The sequence below is a fragment of the Panthera uncia genome, chromosome A2 (assembly GCF_023721935.1).
Source record: "Panthera uncia isolate 11264 chromosome A2, Puncia_PCG_1.0, whole genome shotgun sequence".
NCBI lineage: Eukaryota > Metazoa > Chordata > Mammalia > Carnivora > Felidae > Panthera > Panthera uncia.
In genome coordinates, this window is record NC_064816.1 from 113,990,331 (window position 1) to 114,009,498 (window position 19,168).

The following is a 19,168-nucleotide window of genomic DNA, read 5'->3' on the forward strand; positions in this document are numbered from 1 at the left end:
CCATGGGCTCCTGATGCTTATCCACACAATTCTCCCAGGCACAAAATTTCTTTATTCTCACATTCTCATTGTTTCCTCGATAGAGAAAAGTTGAGGCACAGAGAGGCAGAATGGTTCTGAACAAAGGCATGATCAGTTTATTACGGAAAACTTAACTAGTAACACTTTCCAACGCAGCGTACTCCATTTAAAAAGTGATCACCTATTGTGAATCCCTAAAACTTCCGGCTGCAAATCCTCCAAGATCCAGCTTAGCCCGTGAAACATAGGAGTTAAACAGTACAAAACCTGGACACCACCTCAGGCACACTGCTGTGTCAAACACAGAAAGAAACCTTGATCTAAGGCAATCCTTAGGTAAATAGGCTGGACAGCAATAATACCTTGCATGTAATATGTCTTTACGGTGGGCCACGCAGTATTCTAAGCTCAGTCTACGCTTTACCCATTTCACCCTCACAGCGGCCATAGGATATGGGTGGTGTTACTATTCCCAGTTTCTTTTTTCATTTTTTTTTAAATAGACCCAGAAAGGCTTTTAAACAATTTTTTTTTTTAATGTTTGTTTACTGTGGACAGGCAGAGTGCAAGCCAGGGAGGGGCAGAAAGGGAGGGAGACACGATATTCGAAGCAGGCTCAGGCTCTGAGCTGTCAGCACAGAGCCTGGCGTGACAATCCCCAGTTTCTCAGATGAGGAAACTCAAATCGGTTGAACAATTTTGCTGGAGGTCACAAAGTTAAGTAATGAAGAGCCAGTATTTTAACCCAGACAGTATGAGCATAGAAGCTGTTCTCAACTACTTACTACACTTCGTTTTAGGATGACTGGGTATGTCTCATCCCTTATCTGCCCCCAAAAGAACGAAACTAGGATGAGAAGGGCAAGCTAAGGCTCACTGAAGTTCAAGTCCCATGGATGTAGCTAAGTACCAGGCAGTCTGGATGTTCACTGGTACTTCAAACTCACCTGTTCAAACCCAAACTCACCAACCTTTGTAACTTCCTCCCAATCTGTTCTTCTCCCAATGTTCATATCTCAGCCAATTCTTCTAGTCATCCTATTTAGAATTTTGTAACTATCTTTGGCTTCTTTCTGTTTAAAATTCTACACATATCCACTTACCAAGTTCTCTCCATTCTCTCTCAAGTGTATCTTTACCTTCCCAGTTTCACTATCCTGGTCTAGTCTCTTCATTTCACATCGGACCTAATGGAAAGATCTTTTTTACCACACAGACCACAGGTTTTCATCCCTGCAACCCGTCTATATCCTCCAACTAGCTGAACATTTCTAAAATACTTTTCATCATAGGGGTGCCTAGGTGGCTCAGTTGGTTAAGCATCTGACTCTTGATTTTGGCTCAGGTCATGATCTCAGGGTCAATAGATCAAGCCCAGGATCGTGAGATACCTTTCTCTCTCTTTCTCTCTCTCTCTCTGTCGGCACCTGGGTGGCTCAGTTGGTTAAGCGTCTGACTTTGGCTCAGGTCATGATCTCACAGTTAGTGAGTTCAACACCTGCATCAGGCTCCATGCTGACAGCTCAAAGCCTAGAGCCTGTTTCAGATTCTCTCTCTCTCTCTCTCTCTCTCTCTCTCTCTCTCTCTGCCCTTCCCTGGTTTTCTCTCTCTCTCTCAAAACTAAATAAGCAATTAAAAAAATGAAAAAAAAAAAAAAAAAGATTCACTCTCTCCCTTCTGACCCTCCCTGCCCTCTCCCATACTCACTCTCTCTCAAAAACAAACAAACAAAAAACCTTTTCATCATTAATATTCTCTTGCTCAACAAGTCTAAAATGGATGCTCATTTTGCCTACTCATTCAACTCCTTATGACACCATTTACAATCCTCGATAATTAAGTTCTCCTTGGCCTAAAATAACGGACATCTTTGTAAAGAAGTAGAAAGAAATTCACAAAGGTAGTGCCTTAGCCAGAGGAACTCGGTCAGCAGACAAATTAGAACCCAAAGAGAGAAGAGAGCCAATGCTTATAATGTGCCACTCTTGTCCAGCCTCATCTCCCAGACCTCTTCTAACTTTCTAAGCCCTGCTGGTCTTTGCACAGTGCCTCAAACTACACTGCTTTCCCGTCCCACTTCCTATTGTCATCACTTCCTCAGCTTATCCGAAAAACATTCTCTCCCCCACTCTTGACTAGTTAAAACTCTATCTATCCTTGTTAAGTTCTGGTTCAAACTCCGATTTCGTTCCATCAAACACGATTCATCGAGACCACCTTGCAACAGCGTCTTCCTTTTCTTAGCTCCTAGCATTAGTGTCAATGTCACACATTTCTGTGTTGGAACAGAGCTGATAAAGTTGCTTCCAGATATTAGATTTATACGTATTGTACCCACGATAAGATTACAATTCTTTTAGGGAAAGGGATAATGCTTCTCCACTGCTTACAGCATCTAGGTTCTTCTAGAAAGCTAACACTCAAAGTAACTGTATCTGAGGTCTGACTGATACTTTCTGGACTACCTTTGACCTGCAGCCAGGGAGCATACTTCTTCCCCAAGGAATGATTCCAGCAGATCAACTGTGAAGATGTTTTAGGACAAAGCAGCCTCTTGATGTTATTAGAAAAGGAACACAGACAGCACCCACCTTTCCTCCTAAAAGTCCCCCATGAAATTATTTTTGTTTGTTTTTAAAGAATAGAACCTCGGGGCACCTGGGTGGCTCAGTTAGTTAAGTGGCCAACTCTTGATTTCAGCTCAGGTTATGATCTCACAGTTCGTGGGCTTGAAACCGGCATCAGGCTCTAGGCTGGCAGCGCAGAGCCTCAGGGGGTCCTCTCTCTCCCTCTCTCTCTGCCCCTCCCCTGCTTGTGTGCGTGCTCACTCTCTCTCAAAATAAGTTTTTAAAATCATAAAAATTAAAAAACTTTTAAAAAAGAATAAAACCTTAATAGCACCGGTAGTCAAGAAACAGTATCTTCGGTGGATCAAAAATGTTGAGTAATTCCTAGCAACTGAAAGGCAGATGAGACAAGAGTAAGGGAGTCACGGTAGAGGAACCAGAGTCCCGGAGGATGCTAAGGAGAGTAAGTGCTAGCTCTGCAAAGGAGCCGCAGAAATGCTACAAGCTGCATTATGGGATGGTGAAGAGGGCCACTCGTTAAAGAACTGTAATCAAAGCAGGTAGAACCACCAGGTCTGTCCTCAAAAGCAGCCAGCAATTAAGGCATTTGCATCCAGACTCTGAACTCCACCCTCTAAACAAAGCACACCAGCTCCGGAGGAAGGTTCCTGGGAAGGGTACTGGAGCTGAGTGAGCAGAGCTTCAGACAGTTCCAGACTGCCCACACCCCAACACTAAAAAAGAATGGAAGGGTTAAAAGCCCGTCACTAGGAATTAAAGAAAAGCATTCCACTTTCCCCTGAGAACGTCCTCCTTATTTTGACAACTGTGGGAATCCGGGTCTGCCCGTCTGCTCCTAAGAGCCTTGCAGCAAGCTGCCTAGAGTCAAGCCTTGCCCACCTTACTTACAACCTCCCATTCAAAAGAGGGGTGCCTGGGTGGCTCAGTCGGTTAAGCGAACGACTTCGGCTCAGGTTATGATCTCTCAGTTTGTGTGCTCGAACCCCACTCCAGGCTCTGTGCTAACAGCTCAGAGCCTGGAGCCTGCTTTGGATTCTGTGTTTCCCTCTCTCTCTTCTCCTCCCTGGCGTGCTCTCTCTCTCTCTCAAAAATAAATAAACATTAAAAAAAGAAAAGAAAAGAAAAGAAAAGAAAAGAAAAGAAAAGAAAAGAAAAGAAAAGCAAAGCAAAGCAAAGCAAAGCAAAGCAAAGCCTTGCAGGATAATAGACATGCAAAAGCAAAGAAGCCCCACACAAGCTACCTACACTATCTGACTGGGTCCTTCACTCATAAACATGAATCAATAACCAAGGATCTCAGACATTTGAGAAAAAGCATTAGCAGGAAGGAAAAGGACCAACGTTTAAAACCTAACTCGTAGACAAAGTGCAGTCAACTCACAGAGTCAAATATAAATGCTATGGATTTTAACAATGCAAAAATAATTTCATTATGAAAATTAGAATTGAAGAGCGAGAAGGGAGATGGCAGAAAGGCTAGGCGCTCAAGTTTCCTCATATTTTATAACAAAGAGTCAATAGGCACTGTCTGAGGTTGGCACTTTACAAAGTAAGAACATCATTAAGTCAAAAGCAAACACAACAAGAAGTAGGAGAAGAGGTTTGAGGAATCACCCATCATAAAGGGAGTCAAGAGATACTGTTTAAGGTTGATCAAGTGAGTATACTTCTATATTATACTACAGAAGTAGAGAGTATCCGGAGTTATTAAGGTAACCACAGAAGAAACTGTAACAAGTAACTAGCTACCTCTAGAGAACAGACAGGTCAGGGAGGGGTGAATAAGAAGGCTTTCACTCTTATTGAATATCCTTCTGCTCTTTTTCAATCATATGCATGTCTCTCGTGATTAGAAAACTAGTCTCATTCTGTGTTTTTTTTTAAATATTTACTTATTTTTTAAGAGAAAGAGAGAGAGAACATACAAGCAGGGAAGGGGCAGAGAGAGAGAGGGAGACACAAAGCAGGTTCCAGGCTCTGAGCTGTCAGCACAGAGCCCGATGCAGGGCTCGAACTCACGAGCTGTGAGATCATGACCTGAGCCAAAGTTGGACGCTTAACTGACTGAGCTACCCCGGTGCTCCAAACTAGTCTAATTCTTTAAGCAGCATGGCATAGAAGGCCCAAAGAAGTTGAAGTTTGCTACTTATGAGTTAGTTGGATGTTCTGGTCAAGAGACCTAAACCTTACTAGTCTCAGTTTCTACAATAGGGACAATGTCTCCCTCATAGTGTCGTTCTGAGCCAATTAAAGAAGTAATGTACATGAAAGAATCTAGTTCAGAGCCAGACTAATTTCTCAATAAATACTAACTCATTCCTTCCTTGAAGATGCTGCCCCAGCTACCAGCACAGCCACCTTTAAGGTATTGTTTCAGAGGAAGGCAGCTCCCTTTGGAATCCTGTGAAGGCAAGCATGGCTTCCTCTAAAATCCAATTGATCAGTCCACTGACTTTTTTTGTTGTTTAAGATTTTGTTTTTAACTAATCTCTTCGTCCATTGTGGGGCTCGAACTTACAGCCCTAAGATCAAGAGTCACATGCTCTATCCACTCAGTCAGCCAGGCACCCCGTCAGTCCACTGTCTTAAAGAATTTTGCTTCTCAATTTCAAAACTCTAAATACACCGTTTAGTTCAGGTTACAAACAGGAGACACAACTGAAAGCAGGAAGCCCCATATTGCAACTTCTCCAAATTCAAAGACTGCAGGCCAAATCCACATACACACGGCAAGAAAGAAAAGCCTGTTATGCAACTAAGTCTTAAGAGATACGGTGCTCTGCAGCAGCCAAAAACATCTTTACCACTGGCCTGGTGCTGACACCTAAAGATCTGTGAGTGGGACTCAAACTTCCTCGGGTTAAGGCATTGTCCCTAAGAACACGCAGTTACTGATGAAAACCTGATTTTCGGACTTCTGCTCCAAACGTTTTCAGCATCTTTTCCCACTTTCTCTCCAGCAAACTTCAGGAACCATACAAAACTCACTTGAATAAAAGGCCCTCCCCTCCACAATCCACTCCACAACCTCTCAGAATATAGGCATAAAGTTTATGCTTTGGTTTATTCAATATGATGTCAAGATATAGGACTGACTTAGTCAACAAATTAGAGAGGAAAAACAATGAAACCAGCTTTTTGCTTAGGTACTAACCAAATCAATTGAACAGTGTAACACACATTAGTTAACTGTTTTTGGAATCTGCCTTACTAGAAACTTAGCTTGCTAATTACCACCTTATTTTAGGTGACTGTCTTCTCCTTCCATCCAGATTACATATATCTTGAAAACAGAAACGCTGTCTTATTTATCTTTGAATTTCCCATTGCCCTGTCCAGGTATCTTGCACCCTTCTTCATATACTGTGTAAATACCTGCTAATTTGCTGTATTAAAGGTGTGTCACTTTTGATTATGTTGAGTCTTCCTACCTTCCCAATCTTTCTGATCTCGTCCACTTTGTTATAGTCTTATGGGCCCATTTTATTTTGATGTATTTTCCCATTCCCTGGCATAAAACTTAGAAAGATGATTGTGTTTTTATTTACTTAGATATACCTTTGTATCATGAAAATATTTCACATCTGTGCACTTTATATTTGCAATCACACAATAAATATCCTGAGTCTTAAATGTTTTTCTACTTTTTATCATTTCCCCAAACTATAATCCCTCCTCACTTCTACCAAAGTACTTGAAACTATGCTATATGCATTACAAAAGAACTAAAGTAATCACCTTTCTTATTTTCCCATAACACACACAAGCTAGCAACTGGCATACTAAAATAACAAAAAAGTAAAAAACAAACAAAAAAACTCAAGTGCAACGGTAATGTACATTATATACACAAAGATATATGCAAATTGCAAAACTAGTCTAAATTCTCAGAATAAAATTTAAAATCATGAATTTAAGTATCAAAAATCACATGATACTGGGGCATCTGGGTGGCTCAGTCAGTTAAGCATCCGACTCTTGGTTTCGGCTCAGGTCAAGATCTCACAGTTTCATGGGTTCGAGCCCTGCCTCAGGCTCTGCACAGACACTTCAGAGCCTGCTTGGGATCTCTCACCTCTCTCTCTCTCTCTCTCTCTCTCTCTCTCTCTCTCTCTTTCTCTCTTCCCTTCCCCTGCTAGCACTCTGCCTCTCTCAAACTAAATAAAGAAACTTTAAATTTAAAAAAAAAAAAATCACATGATACTATGGTACAAAAACTCTTCCTCTTAATGGTAAGGTATTGAAAGAAACATTCTGAGGGGTGGCTGGTTGGCTCAGTCAGTAGAGCATATACGACTTTGGATCTCGGGGGTGTGAGTTTGAGCCCCATGTTGGGTGTAGAGATTACTCCAAAATAAAATGTTTTTAAAAAGGTGGGGAAAGAACCTTTTTTCCCTGGTTTTAAACATTGTTTCATATTCTACTGGAACCCAGAGAGAAGTAAAGCATCTACTGCTTGCTTTTACAAGAACAGATTAGTGCTAAACTTAATTTTACACAAAACGATATCTCCCTCAAAAGTTTGGTGCGCAATGTATATAAATTCACACATTAAATTTAGTGTGTGTGCACATAGATGGATTTATATCTAAGCTTGTTTTAGATGCATTGTGAGAGCTCATTATTTCCAGGCATCCCAGACATAATCTTTTTTAAAAGCAATCTTTTGGAATAAGTGATTTATATGTTTTATAAATCCCAATTTTCATACATTAGATTTTCTTAAAGGAAAGTATACCAAAAAGAAAAAAAAAATCATTCTTTACTCTTATGAATTATGATCAAGACAGGCTTAGCCTTTTTTCTTAATCCCCAAGCTTTAAAAAACAGTTCCATTCCTAAACCAAGATTTTTTTTCATATAAACCTATGTCCTTGCAATGCAAGGATCTCCACGGTTTTCAGTAACCTATGTTGCTTGGGAATTTTTAGTTAGGAAGATACCAGGACAATAGATGACTGTTTTATACCTTTAGCTTCATTTTAGCCTTCCTATATTCACACCCTAGAGGTTCCAGAATCTTATCCACAAAGTGATTATGGTCTAGGACTGAATCAGATTTGTAACAAATGTCCACTGGGATTCTTCGACCTATCATCGATGGGCACAGCCGATATATGTCTTCTAGCTCATCGAATCCTTTCACCTTACCTCAGGGACTTTCCACAATGCTACATGGTTAGAAGCCTTCTTTCACAGATGACGAAAATGAATGAAAAATGATTTGAGAATAGAAAAATGGAAACCCAAGTCATTGCACAGTGTCTAAAGGCTACCCTGCATCTCCTACCTTAGTGCCCAAGAAAGCATCCTAACGCGTACAATGAGGAATCTTCTTCTTTAAGGTTTTGAGTTTCATTTTCTCCAATTTTATCTGATTATTGACATGCCCCATTTATATTAACACTTTTGTATATCCAGCCACACAATAGCATAAAACTTCTAACAGCAATCTAGCTTAGAAACCATTATGATTGTTTTAGTTTTCCAGAAAAAAAAAGGCACAAAGTTAATAAAATGAAATTTCTAGTAAGTGTGCTTTTTTTTTAATAAATATTACCACATCAAAATGAAACTAACAGCAGTCATACAATCGTGTATAAATAAAATACAGACTCTTACTGTTTTTCTTAAAAGGTAATTGAGCATGTCACTTTCTCCTTTTTTGCTATTGTCTTAAAATGTATTTCCTCTCAAAAAAATAAAAATAAAAGTGCTTCCAAAGCGAGAGAAGAAAAAATTACAACCTACAATATTTTTATGCTACAAGCTATACAAAAATCTGTCACCATCTATGTTACAATTCTAGTCATCAATAAGATACTTTTTTTCGATGCACCACTCAAAAATCAATTATATCAACTCTTTTGTATAGAGAAGCAGCACACCTTTCAGGCAACTAGTATTAATGAGTAGACATGACTATAGAATCTCCATCTGTTTCTCTGACAAAGCTGTGGCTACTCTAGTCTCTCATTGAAATTCCATTAATCTGGTGTACCAAGGTCCAATGCGAAAATCAAAACTCCATCTAACCCTTTATCAGCTCACAATAACCTACAAGTGAACTCTGCCTGTTAGCATGCAGCAAGTTATGATTTTGCTATCAATCAGGCAGTTGGCCAATAAAAAAAAAAAAAAAGAAAGAAAGAAAAAAAAAGGCAGGCTGGAAACAGTGTGTCTGGCAGGGTTTGAAGACTTTGTTTTTGTTTTCTGTTTTCATCCCCTTTCAATTTCTATAGGGTGTCTGGACCTTGTGAGATTATGCATTATTCTCCTTGGCTGTGATTTAATTGCTACCAGCAATCAAGTCGAAGCATCACTGAAGTGTGCTTGAATTTCATTAGAAGATATAACTTATGCTACTTTCCTACAGTACCTAATAAACCATAAAGAAACCAAAACACATATGGCTTGAGGGAATAACTGGAAAATTAGGTAGCCATTTGGGAACTGAGTGAACTTTTGAACCAGAGTAACAGAGAAAAAGAAATATGAAAGGAAAAGACAGACTTAGAATGCACACAAAGATGTGCAGGTTTGACCTTTACAGTACCTTGAAAATTACATTAGCATTATGAAAAATACATATCATGTTTAGAGTTTATAATCCATCAAACTTCAGATACTTTGTTAGTGCCTACCATAAGGTAAAAGTCAAAAGGACAAAACAACAATCTGATTTGACAAAAGGCCTTTTGGTGACCTGTGCTAATTTAGTTATACTTATTGTTAAATGCATTATCTTTTTATAATTAATATATCATTAGACCGAGGTCCCATAATGAAGAAAAATTTATTCGGCAAGGAAAAGAGAACACACATACCAAATCTATGTTGAAGGCAGAGAAACTGACATGACTAGATGATATTTCAGAGTAGAAATTAAAAGTCCAAGTGGTAGTTTTTAAATTACAATATTCTTAGAAGAAAATACAAAACTACCATATATGGTGTTTTTATATACCAAAAATGAATAATACTAAAAGTTAAACATTCAATCTGCTTAAGAACTGCTTATATCAACACTAATGAAAATGCACCAATATTTGACAAAAAGTTAATGATATACATAATAATGTTATTAAATAATATTCAAATTTTGATAATTTAATCTTTTAACAGTTAAGTCTTTTTCATGTTATTAATGTATTTCCCATATATTTGGTTATGAAAAGAAACATATGATAAATTATTTACTCATAATAAAGAAAATATAATAATTATGTAAATGCATTATAGTTTAATAACAATTCACTTTTCTAACAAAACACTGGCTCTCATAGATATTTAATTGTTGGATTTCTTAGGTTACAATTTTTTTAAGAAGCACATAATGCTCCCTTGTACTTCAAAATATTTATGCTATTTTTTTAAAACTCTGAGCATATATATTCTATGAACATTTTGTGTATATATATTCTCTCGAGTAGAAATACTCTGTCTCTGTATACATATACATATACACACTCATTTCTATCTACCAACACTTAACAGAAGCAAAACAAATCATTGTCACATGTCTGAAAAATAGTTCAATTCAAATAATAATTCATTGTTTTGCCTGAAAATATTATTTCATCAATTATAAAACATTTTCTAGTAGAAATGCTTTTGAAGATCAGGTTAGGAAGGGTAATGCTCTGTTTCAGATAATAAGTGTGACTCAAGAGAAACATGCATCTTTTTCAAAAATAGGGACTATAAGAGAAAAAAATACCTTCCTTTAAAAATAGAAATTAAATTTTTGCCAGAATGTAAAATTCAACATAAAATGGATATGATTATTATTGCTACACATTGTGCAAAGTTCTGAATATGAAAAAAAAAAGATTGTGTTGTTCTGAATCAGTGGTTAGAATGTTTATCACTTATGCATGTACTTGACTTATCCCTGTTCTGCAATAGACATAATTTTATACCTCATAAAAGCAATTTATGTTTCCAAAGGGAATAATCTGGATAACATAAAATGTGGAGTGCTCTGTTGCAGGAAGCATATTTTCATTCAGCAATTGTATTTAGAGATGGAACTGCACAGTTTGATCATCATCCAGTGGCAGAAGGCATTATTCATTTCTGTGTCTATGTGAAACTTTGAGTGCCATGAATTAATATGCATGGCTAATTTATCGATACACATTCTTAATTTATAACTATATATCACCCTTATAAGATCTCTACAATACAGACGTACTCAATTGGCTGTAACAGAGAAAGCACATGCTATACTAAAAGGAAGTTTCATAACTTTGGTGAGTTTTAACAAAATTACTAAGAGATAAACAATCAACTTTATTACTAATTCAATTAATGCAAAACATCATAATAGTGCTCCATAACGTGGGAGATTTTAGGTGACAATCAGAAAAATGAAAATGTGCATTAAGAGAAGCATTTGATGAAAACCTGTCTTAATGTGAGAAAGCAATGTAGGAATAATTAATTTAATATTTTATGAACTCGTTTTATATGAAGTTTTCAAAAAAAAAGACCAAAAACCTTTTTCATTATTTATAAAATAAATAATACAAGAAGCCATTAAGCAGCACAATGAAATTAAGCAAGAATCTGATAATATTAAATTAACCAACAAACTTACTAATAATATTCATACAATGATGTAAACACTCTCTTAAAAATTCTAGTGAAGGAAATTTCTTAGGAAAAGAAGGAACTACATACTTAGGAAAACCACTAGAGAGAGCTCTTCTGTTCCTTAAAAGGTTCCGGTAAAGGTAAGTTAACAGAAGCCTCTGAATTTCTGTGCTTTCTGACAAGACCATCACCTCTGCGCATTGCATTGTCTTGTGGTGGAAGGTCAAGAGGTACATTCGATGGAAAAATATCACATACCTTCAGAATGGGCTTCGTCATCTTTATCATATCTTTCTGAGGCTAACGAAATAGTGTCTGAGGGTCCAGCAAAAGGGTCATCATATTCTTCCCCATCTTCTGCATCACCTATAGAAGAATCAGAGAAAAGTCTTTTACAAATTAGCCACCTTAAGAAATGTTACTGTGTCAAAGGAGGTAAATTTTTCTATTAAACCTAGTCACTGTCATGAAAAAACAAAGTAAAAAACCAGGTCCTATTTTAACGTATATCGCTGTAATTTAGATCAAGTACAAGTTTTTGAAAGTCAGCATACAACTGCTTATATCTGGGACAAAAGGATACCAGTTCCAAAATGATGGTGGTCTCTACAAAGATGCATACAAAAAAGTAGAAGCAGGGTAAAACAGAGTGTGTATCCAAAACAAACAAAAGAAGAAACAGAACCAAAATAATGATAATAAACAAACAACAACAACAAAAGGGAAAGCACAACAGAAAGAATAATTCAAATTAATTTTATTTACCTACTCAATAATTTGAAAAATTATGATGAGAAATTGATAACTCAAAGCCAGATGAACATTTTATCTTTTCATGAAAAATCACAGGGTTACATTAGAGTAGATTAAAAATGCTCAGTTCCATTTTCAAGAGCAGGAATCCTTTATGGGAAAAACTACTTTAAAACTCATATAACCCTTGTAAGTTCACACAGAGTGATTTACAATTTGACACCTTCAATTCTCATTCAGTGATATATTACCATTTTTTTTTTAATGTTCTAGCCATTTTCTATGTGATTTCCAAACCCTAGGTGGATTGGTTGGCTTGAAGTCATTGAATCCCCACAATAAAATCTTGTGGTTTGGGTTTTTTCCACATACTCATTTAGAATTTTTTTTTTAAAGAGTGTATCAGATCTTTGCTAGCCTGGTTACATAGTTACATATAAGCACTCATTTTTCACCCATATTCAACCACATCCAAAGAAAAGTCAACAAAGTTAAAAAAAAAAAAAAGTAGACTTACTACCTATCAATTATCTGTTAACAACTCAAGAGAAAACCAGCCACCTCAAGGATTACCCAAAAAGCATGATGAAAATCTCCATGGGAATCCTAGAGGACCTACATACAGTATTCCTCTTAGAACATAGTCGCTAAGCAGATCCAGATTAAAGAGCTACGAGTCTCCCCCCAAAAATATCTGTATCCTCTGATACCCACTTAATGGGTAGCACCCTATTTTTCACCATATCTTTGGTAGAGGAACTAGCAGCCCTTTTCAAAATACTGTCAAAGTAATTTTTAAAAAATCAATGTTCCTATTTCTCTATAATTCTGGCATTTCGCCGGCATTCATCATCCTTATCCTGAAAAAGCTCTCTCCCATCAGGCGCTAAGAACAGAATGGAGACTATCCTACAGGTTTTGGTGATTCCACCCCAGGCACACCGTATGGTGATGTTCCTTCCCCCAATAAAATTCCAAGGAACATGTGTAAATACAATTCTTTCTTTAGATCTTAATTTCTTTTTCTTTCAAAATGTTCAAAGTACTTTTCAGAACATTCAATGATCCCTTATTTCTCTTACGGAAAGAAGAGTGCTCTGATTTCAAATATGAGGGAAGATGGAACCCAATAAAATGCTAGTAAAGATATGTTTGGACATGGAATGACAGCTCACGGAACATAAAGTAGTAAAGATCACAAAATTCTCAATTGCTGTTAGTTGCTGGAGTATCCTTACATTCTTCATAAAGTAAGAACTGTTATGGTATGAGTTTTCTAATGATATTTCCTATCATGAACTATAAAATAAATCTTGCTGTGTACAAAATAGTTTCAGGATACCTCAAATACATTACTACCCTAACTTGTACGTAGCTTATTACACTATTATGAATATAAAAATACAAGATTAAAACCAATGAACACATGGAAGTGATTTTGAAAAAGATTCAGATGCTCAGGCTTAAATCTATTAAACTCTGTGTGGAAATACACAGAAAAAAATTAAAAGTTAAAAAGCTTTGAAAATCAAGATTTTTAAAATAATATCCATTTTATGCTTTTATGTGTATATCCATGAATATACACATACACACATGCACACACACACACACACATACACACACACACACACATATATATACCCAGCAATGTAAAACTGTATATATATATATATATATATATATATATATACACACACACACACACACAGCAAAAAGATCATTAAAGCTATAAATTAAATAATACTTAATATGAGTTCAGAACATTTATACACATTGGTTCCTAACATGCTAAAGACTTCTGTGGTTTTTGTTTTAAAATAAAAACGTTTTGTAGTCTATATTAACATGAAATTGTCTTCAGCTTACCCGTTCCAAGGACTGCAGCTCATTTCAAATGTTTTTTGTAATCAATGTGATGATTTATATTTATCTAAGACAAAATAAGTTAAATATTGCTACTGGCTTCATTTCTACCTCCCCCCCCCTTCCCCCCTTTTTAAGCTCCCTTGAATTAACCCAGAAAGTTAAAAAAAAAAAAACTCTGTGGTTATTCCCTTTTCAACCTGCATTAAGTTGAAAGGACACATCATCTTTCAAAATGGTCTTCTTCATTTCACTGTTGTTCCAGTCATGATCCATCCCTTTTCCTTCTTCCTAATTGGTTTTTTTTTTTTTTCCCAACCCAATAAAGAGCTGTATTACAAGGACCTGTAATTGAACACAGGGGTCGCTGTTGAGTAGTGCAAAGCTTTTTTGTTTTCTCTCCAGGGGCTGAGTATTTGCCGCTATACCTGCAAAGTCTTCTATAAATTAAAAGGTAAATGTTCAACTTGTGTTTATGTAATAGAAAACTGAACTCCAAAGCAACAATGGGCATCAGGTAAACGTATCCAATACAATTTACAGACATAATTGAAAGCATTACAGCCTAATCAGACATCTAAAAGAAAAGCAGGCTCAAATGAAATGTCTACAGAATCATTAGTTGGTAGCCATTCTATTACAATCACACATAATGTCAGTGGTGCCTTGAGCCTGTGCCAATGACAACAGCATAAATTTTGCATCTCATTTCTGTGGTCATAAAATTAATGATCAGTTTAAAAATACTTCTTTGTAAAAGTTATTGCGCAAAGAAGAGACATGAATGTGTCCCTGTTTTGTACTCACAAGGATAATTATGGGGTTGTTGCTCATTAATACTGTTTCTTGTTTCCCTAGAAAACCATTTGATTTATCCCACAACTTTTAAAAGTTTAATTAACGATACAAAGTTAACAGTCTAAAAGACAATGATCCAAGGCTTCCCTTCGTATAATTTCAGTGGCAACTTAAATATCACAGCAAAATCAAAGCTGAATCGTACCACAGCAGCATATTTCTCTGATAAACATTTTTAAATTTATAATAGTTGAGTTCAAATCACTATTATCCCTTCCTTTTTCTATGACTCATCATCAATTAACATTTTCCTAAATGCCTGGAGACGAAGCCCAAATAGCAACTAAAGAGTCATGATCTCTACCACGATTGAAGGTGATTTAACCAATTTACTGCTTGTTTTGTCAAACACAGTCCTATTTTAAACACAATCAGTTAAATATTAAAATAAATAATTAATACACCTAAATCTCAGATGATAGCCATTCTTCCTTTAGAGCATGAAAGACAAACTTGAGTAGAAAAATTACTTGAGTGAAAACAAATTAATTTCTAATTCGCTACTCAGTTCACTTGTCCAAATTAATTTCTCAAGTAATAATATACAACTACATTGGCAGAATTAAGCATTTAAGTTGTCATTTCTTAATAGGATCTGTAGTTTAAGTCTTAAGACTTTGAAAGATGTACGTCACCACAAGTAAGAAGATTCTGTTCATAACTCTCCTAAAATAAGAGGACTTAAGAGCACAAATATGAGGAGCTTTAAAACAAGCACTACCTCTGAAATATACTTCTGCTATAGGCCCCATAATTTCAGACATATTTAACACATTTATACAAGGCCAGAGATGGGCGGGGGGGGGGGGGGGGGGGGGGGGGGGGCGCCAGGGGAGAACTCAAGCTATTTGCTCAGATTTCATCAGCGGGATAACTTTCAACCAAACATAAACTATGTTAGAAAGGGGAAAGGAAAGGAAATGAAACATCATCCAAACTTTTGACGTTTCTGCTCTTCTTAAGGATTCCATAACAACAAACTGAAATGAATTCCTTCTTACATGACAGGCTTACTATTTAAAAAAGCACTTTAGTCCATTAATAAACTTAATACAAATGAGGCCAAAGGAAATAGCTAAGTAAATCTATGCATATTTAACAATATCAATGAAGTCTCAAGGACAAAATCTATTACGCGATTTTTTTAATTAGAGGAAAAATAAGGAAGAAAATGAGAGCTTTTTAGCTATGGCATTTAAAAGGAACTGAAAGCAATATATTCACATTTTTAAGCTACAGACACTAATATTTTACAAATTTGAAAATATTATCTTGAAACATTTGTCTCATGTTAATATGCTTGCCCTTCTTTTAGTATTTTATAATTTCCTCAAAAATTACTTGAAAACTGAATTATAAAACAAGATTTACTTAAATCTTCTTGAGAAATTAAGTTGAATCTGAGAATACACATTAATATAATATTTATTGACTGTCTCTTATGTGTCACACATAGGTACCTTCATATTATCTTAATCAATCTGTAAAGAAATGAATTGTACCTACATCATCACTGGAGTAAAAAAAAAAGACTAATATAAGGGCAAGATACAAGTGAAACTTATTTTTATCATACACCTAATACATATTAGAAAATTCTGATTTAGCGGCACCTGGGTGGCTCAGTTGGTGAAGCATCTGACTCTTGGTTTCCACTCAGATCATGATCTCACGGTTGATAAGATAGAGCCCCATGTCAGGCTCCACACTGGCAGCACAGAGCCTGCCTAGGATTCTCTCTCTCTCCTTCTCTTTCTGCCCCTCCATTGTCACTCTCTCTCAAAATATATAAACTTTTATTTAAAAAAAAAAAAAAAGAAAATGCTGTCTTATACTCCAGTCAATAACAGCCTTTACTCAATTAGTAATATATTTTCATTACAAAAATAATTACTTCAGGTCACATTTAAGAGATTTAAGACCATGTTATATGACAGGAATATTCTAAAATGATTGTAATCTTATTCTAAAATAATTCTAAAAGTAGCACAATTTTAGCGCACAAAGCCTAAATTCAGGCATACACTCTATACTATCAGGCTATATTGCAACTAAGAATAGGAAACTAGGGATAGTTAGTCCATCATGTATGATATTTGAAGGCTATAAGAAGGAGCTCTCTACTCTAGATAGAGTAGGCAAAATTTCAAATACTAGGGAACAGGCAAAGCAAGATGGGTTCTGGTTGCTTACATTCAAATCTTTCTTACATATAAGTAAAATACATGAATTTAGAAAATCAACTGATAATTTACTCTCAAGTCACAATTTATCAGACCTCCTGAAAAGAGAATCTAAGGACACCTGGCTGGCTCAGTCGGTTAGGCTTCCGACTCTTGATTTCAGCTCAGGTCATGATCTCACGGTTTCATGAGTTCAAGCCTGGGATTCTGCCTCTCTCCCTCTCTCTCTGCCCCTCCCCCATTTGCACTGTCTCTTTCAAAATAAATAAGTTTAAAAAAAGAGAGAGAGAGTCTACACTTGGGTAGTTAAATATATAAGGAGATAAAATAAGGAACCCTTAATAAATTAAAGAAATAAAAACAGAAGTCTTTAGACAACAGCTTGCTTCGAAAATGAATATAAACAGCAAATAGAAAATTAATGAACAAGCTTCAATATCTAGGAGCCACTATAATAAAATAAGTTTCTACAAGTACAAATTATTCTCCCCCCACAAAAAAAAAGGAAATACTTCTTTTTAAATCCTCTAAGATCTCTGCAGCTCAGTGTTTGAACAGTTGTATCAATTCAACTAGCTCAAGGATTGAAAAACACTGAACTGTAAATTCTGCACTGTGAAATCTCAGGATGAGGGGGTAGCACCTACAGCACCTACCACCTAAGGAGGGGGGAGGGAGGGAGGAAGGGTGACAAACATCTGTGTATACTAGACAAGCTAATAATTCACTAATTCGCTTAATAGAAATGAATAACTCTGAATTAATTCATTTTATTTAAGAACTGTTCACCTGGTCCCTTTTGCTTCCATTAATGATATTAAAATGGTACTTAACTGCCATTTTGAAAAGATAAAATAGCTGAAATCAATAGGAATATAACAGTGAAAAGGAGGAAAACAGCCTCTGTTTACTTCATTGTGACCCCATATTGACCTGAGAGAGAGAGAGAGAGAGAGAGAGAGAGACAGCAGGAAAACAGCCAAAAGGAATTCTGCCCAGGTCTCCTTGGATGAAGATAGCCCAAAACCCCAAATGGAAATGTAGAAGCAAAAAGAAAAGTGGGGGCGCCTGGGTGGCTCAGTCGGTTAAGTGTCCAACTTCAGCTTAGGTCATGATCTCGCAGTTCGGTTCGTGAGTTCGAGCCCTGCATCAGGCTCTGTGCTGACAGCTCAGAGCTGGGAGCCTGCTTCGGATTCTGTGTCTCCCTCTCTCTCTGCCCCTCCCCCGTTCATGCTCTTCCTCTGTCTCACAAAAATAAATAAACATTTTTTAAAAATTTTTTTAAAAAGTAGCAATATCGAAATACACTTAGATGAATTTATATAGAGATCTGATAATTAATAACTTCCTATTTTAAAAAAATGTATCTTGAATACTTTGCAACTATTAAGTACTAACTTTGCGACTCCTAACTACAGGAATAGTTTTTAGAACAAAGCTGAATATACTTTGAAGGTATAACGGCATAAAATGACTCAGCATCTCGTATTTCTCCAAGGTATACACCTAATTTATCCACAGGCTTACTTTTAAGCAGGCACTCCTGGTGATTAGTTAACTCAATATAGGAATATTAAACTATAAATGACTTAGAGAAAAATGGTTATGGGGAATCTCTGAATTCTGTGTTATTTGAACTCTTATTCTAGGCTCATTTTTCACTTTCTATCAAATACTGTACAAATTTCCATTCTCTTTAGAAACAAAGACTATATCTCAGTAATATCTATACATCTGAACAAGCTCCTACCCTATTATTGAATCATATAGTTACACAATGACTTCATTATCATGCTTTCTTAGCTTAAAATTTGTTAATGTACAAATAATTAAGTCACAATGAGAGTTTAATAAATAATCACCAGGACAAAATATGTCTAATACAGAATCTGAAATCTAGTATTCCTCTATAAACACTGCCCTGTATAAAAGTTATAATAAGAATGTATAAATTCATTATTTCTATATTCAACTAAGCAAAATGCAGTATGATTAAGCCCACAGTTGAAGACTGGTTGTAGAATACAAAGAAGTACGTATTTGTAGGGAAGAGGATTTTCCTGCTCTTTTCTTTATTTAATAATGTTAAAGATTTCTGGGGCAACTAGGTGGCTCAGTTGGTTAAGCATCCGACTTTGGCTTAGGCCATGATCTCCTGGTTTGTGAGTTCAAGCCCCGCACCGGGATCTGTGCTGACAGCTCAGAGCCTGGAGCCTGCTTTGGATTCTATGTCTCCCTCTCTCTCTGTCCCTCCCCCACTTGTGCACATGCTCGCTCTCTCTCTCTCTCTCTCTCTCTCTC

At 36.3% G+C, this 19,168-nt stretch overlaps 1 protein-coding gene across 6 annotated transcripts in view; it reads right to left on the reverse strand.

Annotated features, from left to right (window-relative positions):
* Positions 1–19,168, reverse strand: part of SKAP2 (src kinase associated phosphoprotein 2) — a 238,025-nt gene that overhangs the window by 207,252 nt on the left and 11,605 nt on the right. For all 6 annotated transcript variants that reach the window (XM_049641633.1, XM_049641636.1, XM_049641635.1 and 3 more), the window contains exon 4: positions 11,466–11,573. In XM_049641633.1, the coding sequence (XP_049497590.1) occupies positions 11,466–11,573 (108 nt within the window). The remainder of the gene's footprint in view (positions 1–11,465; positions 11,574–19,168) is intronic.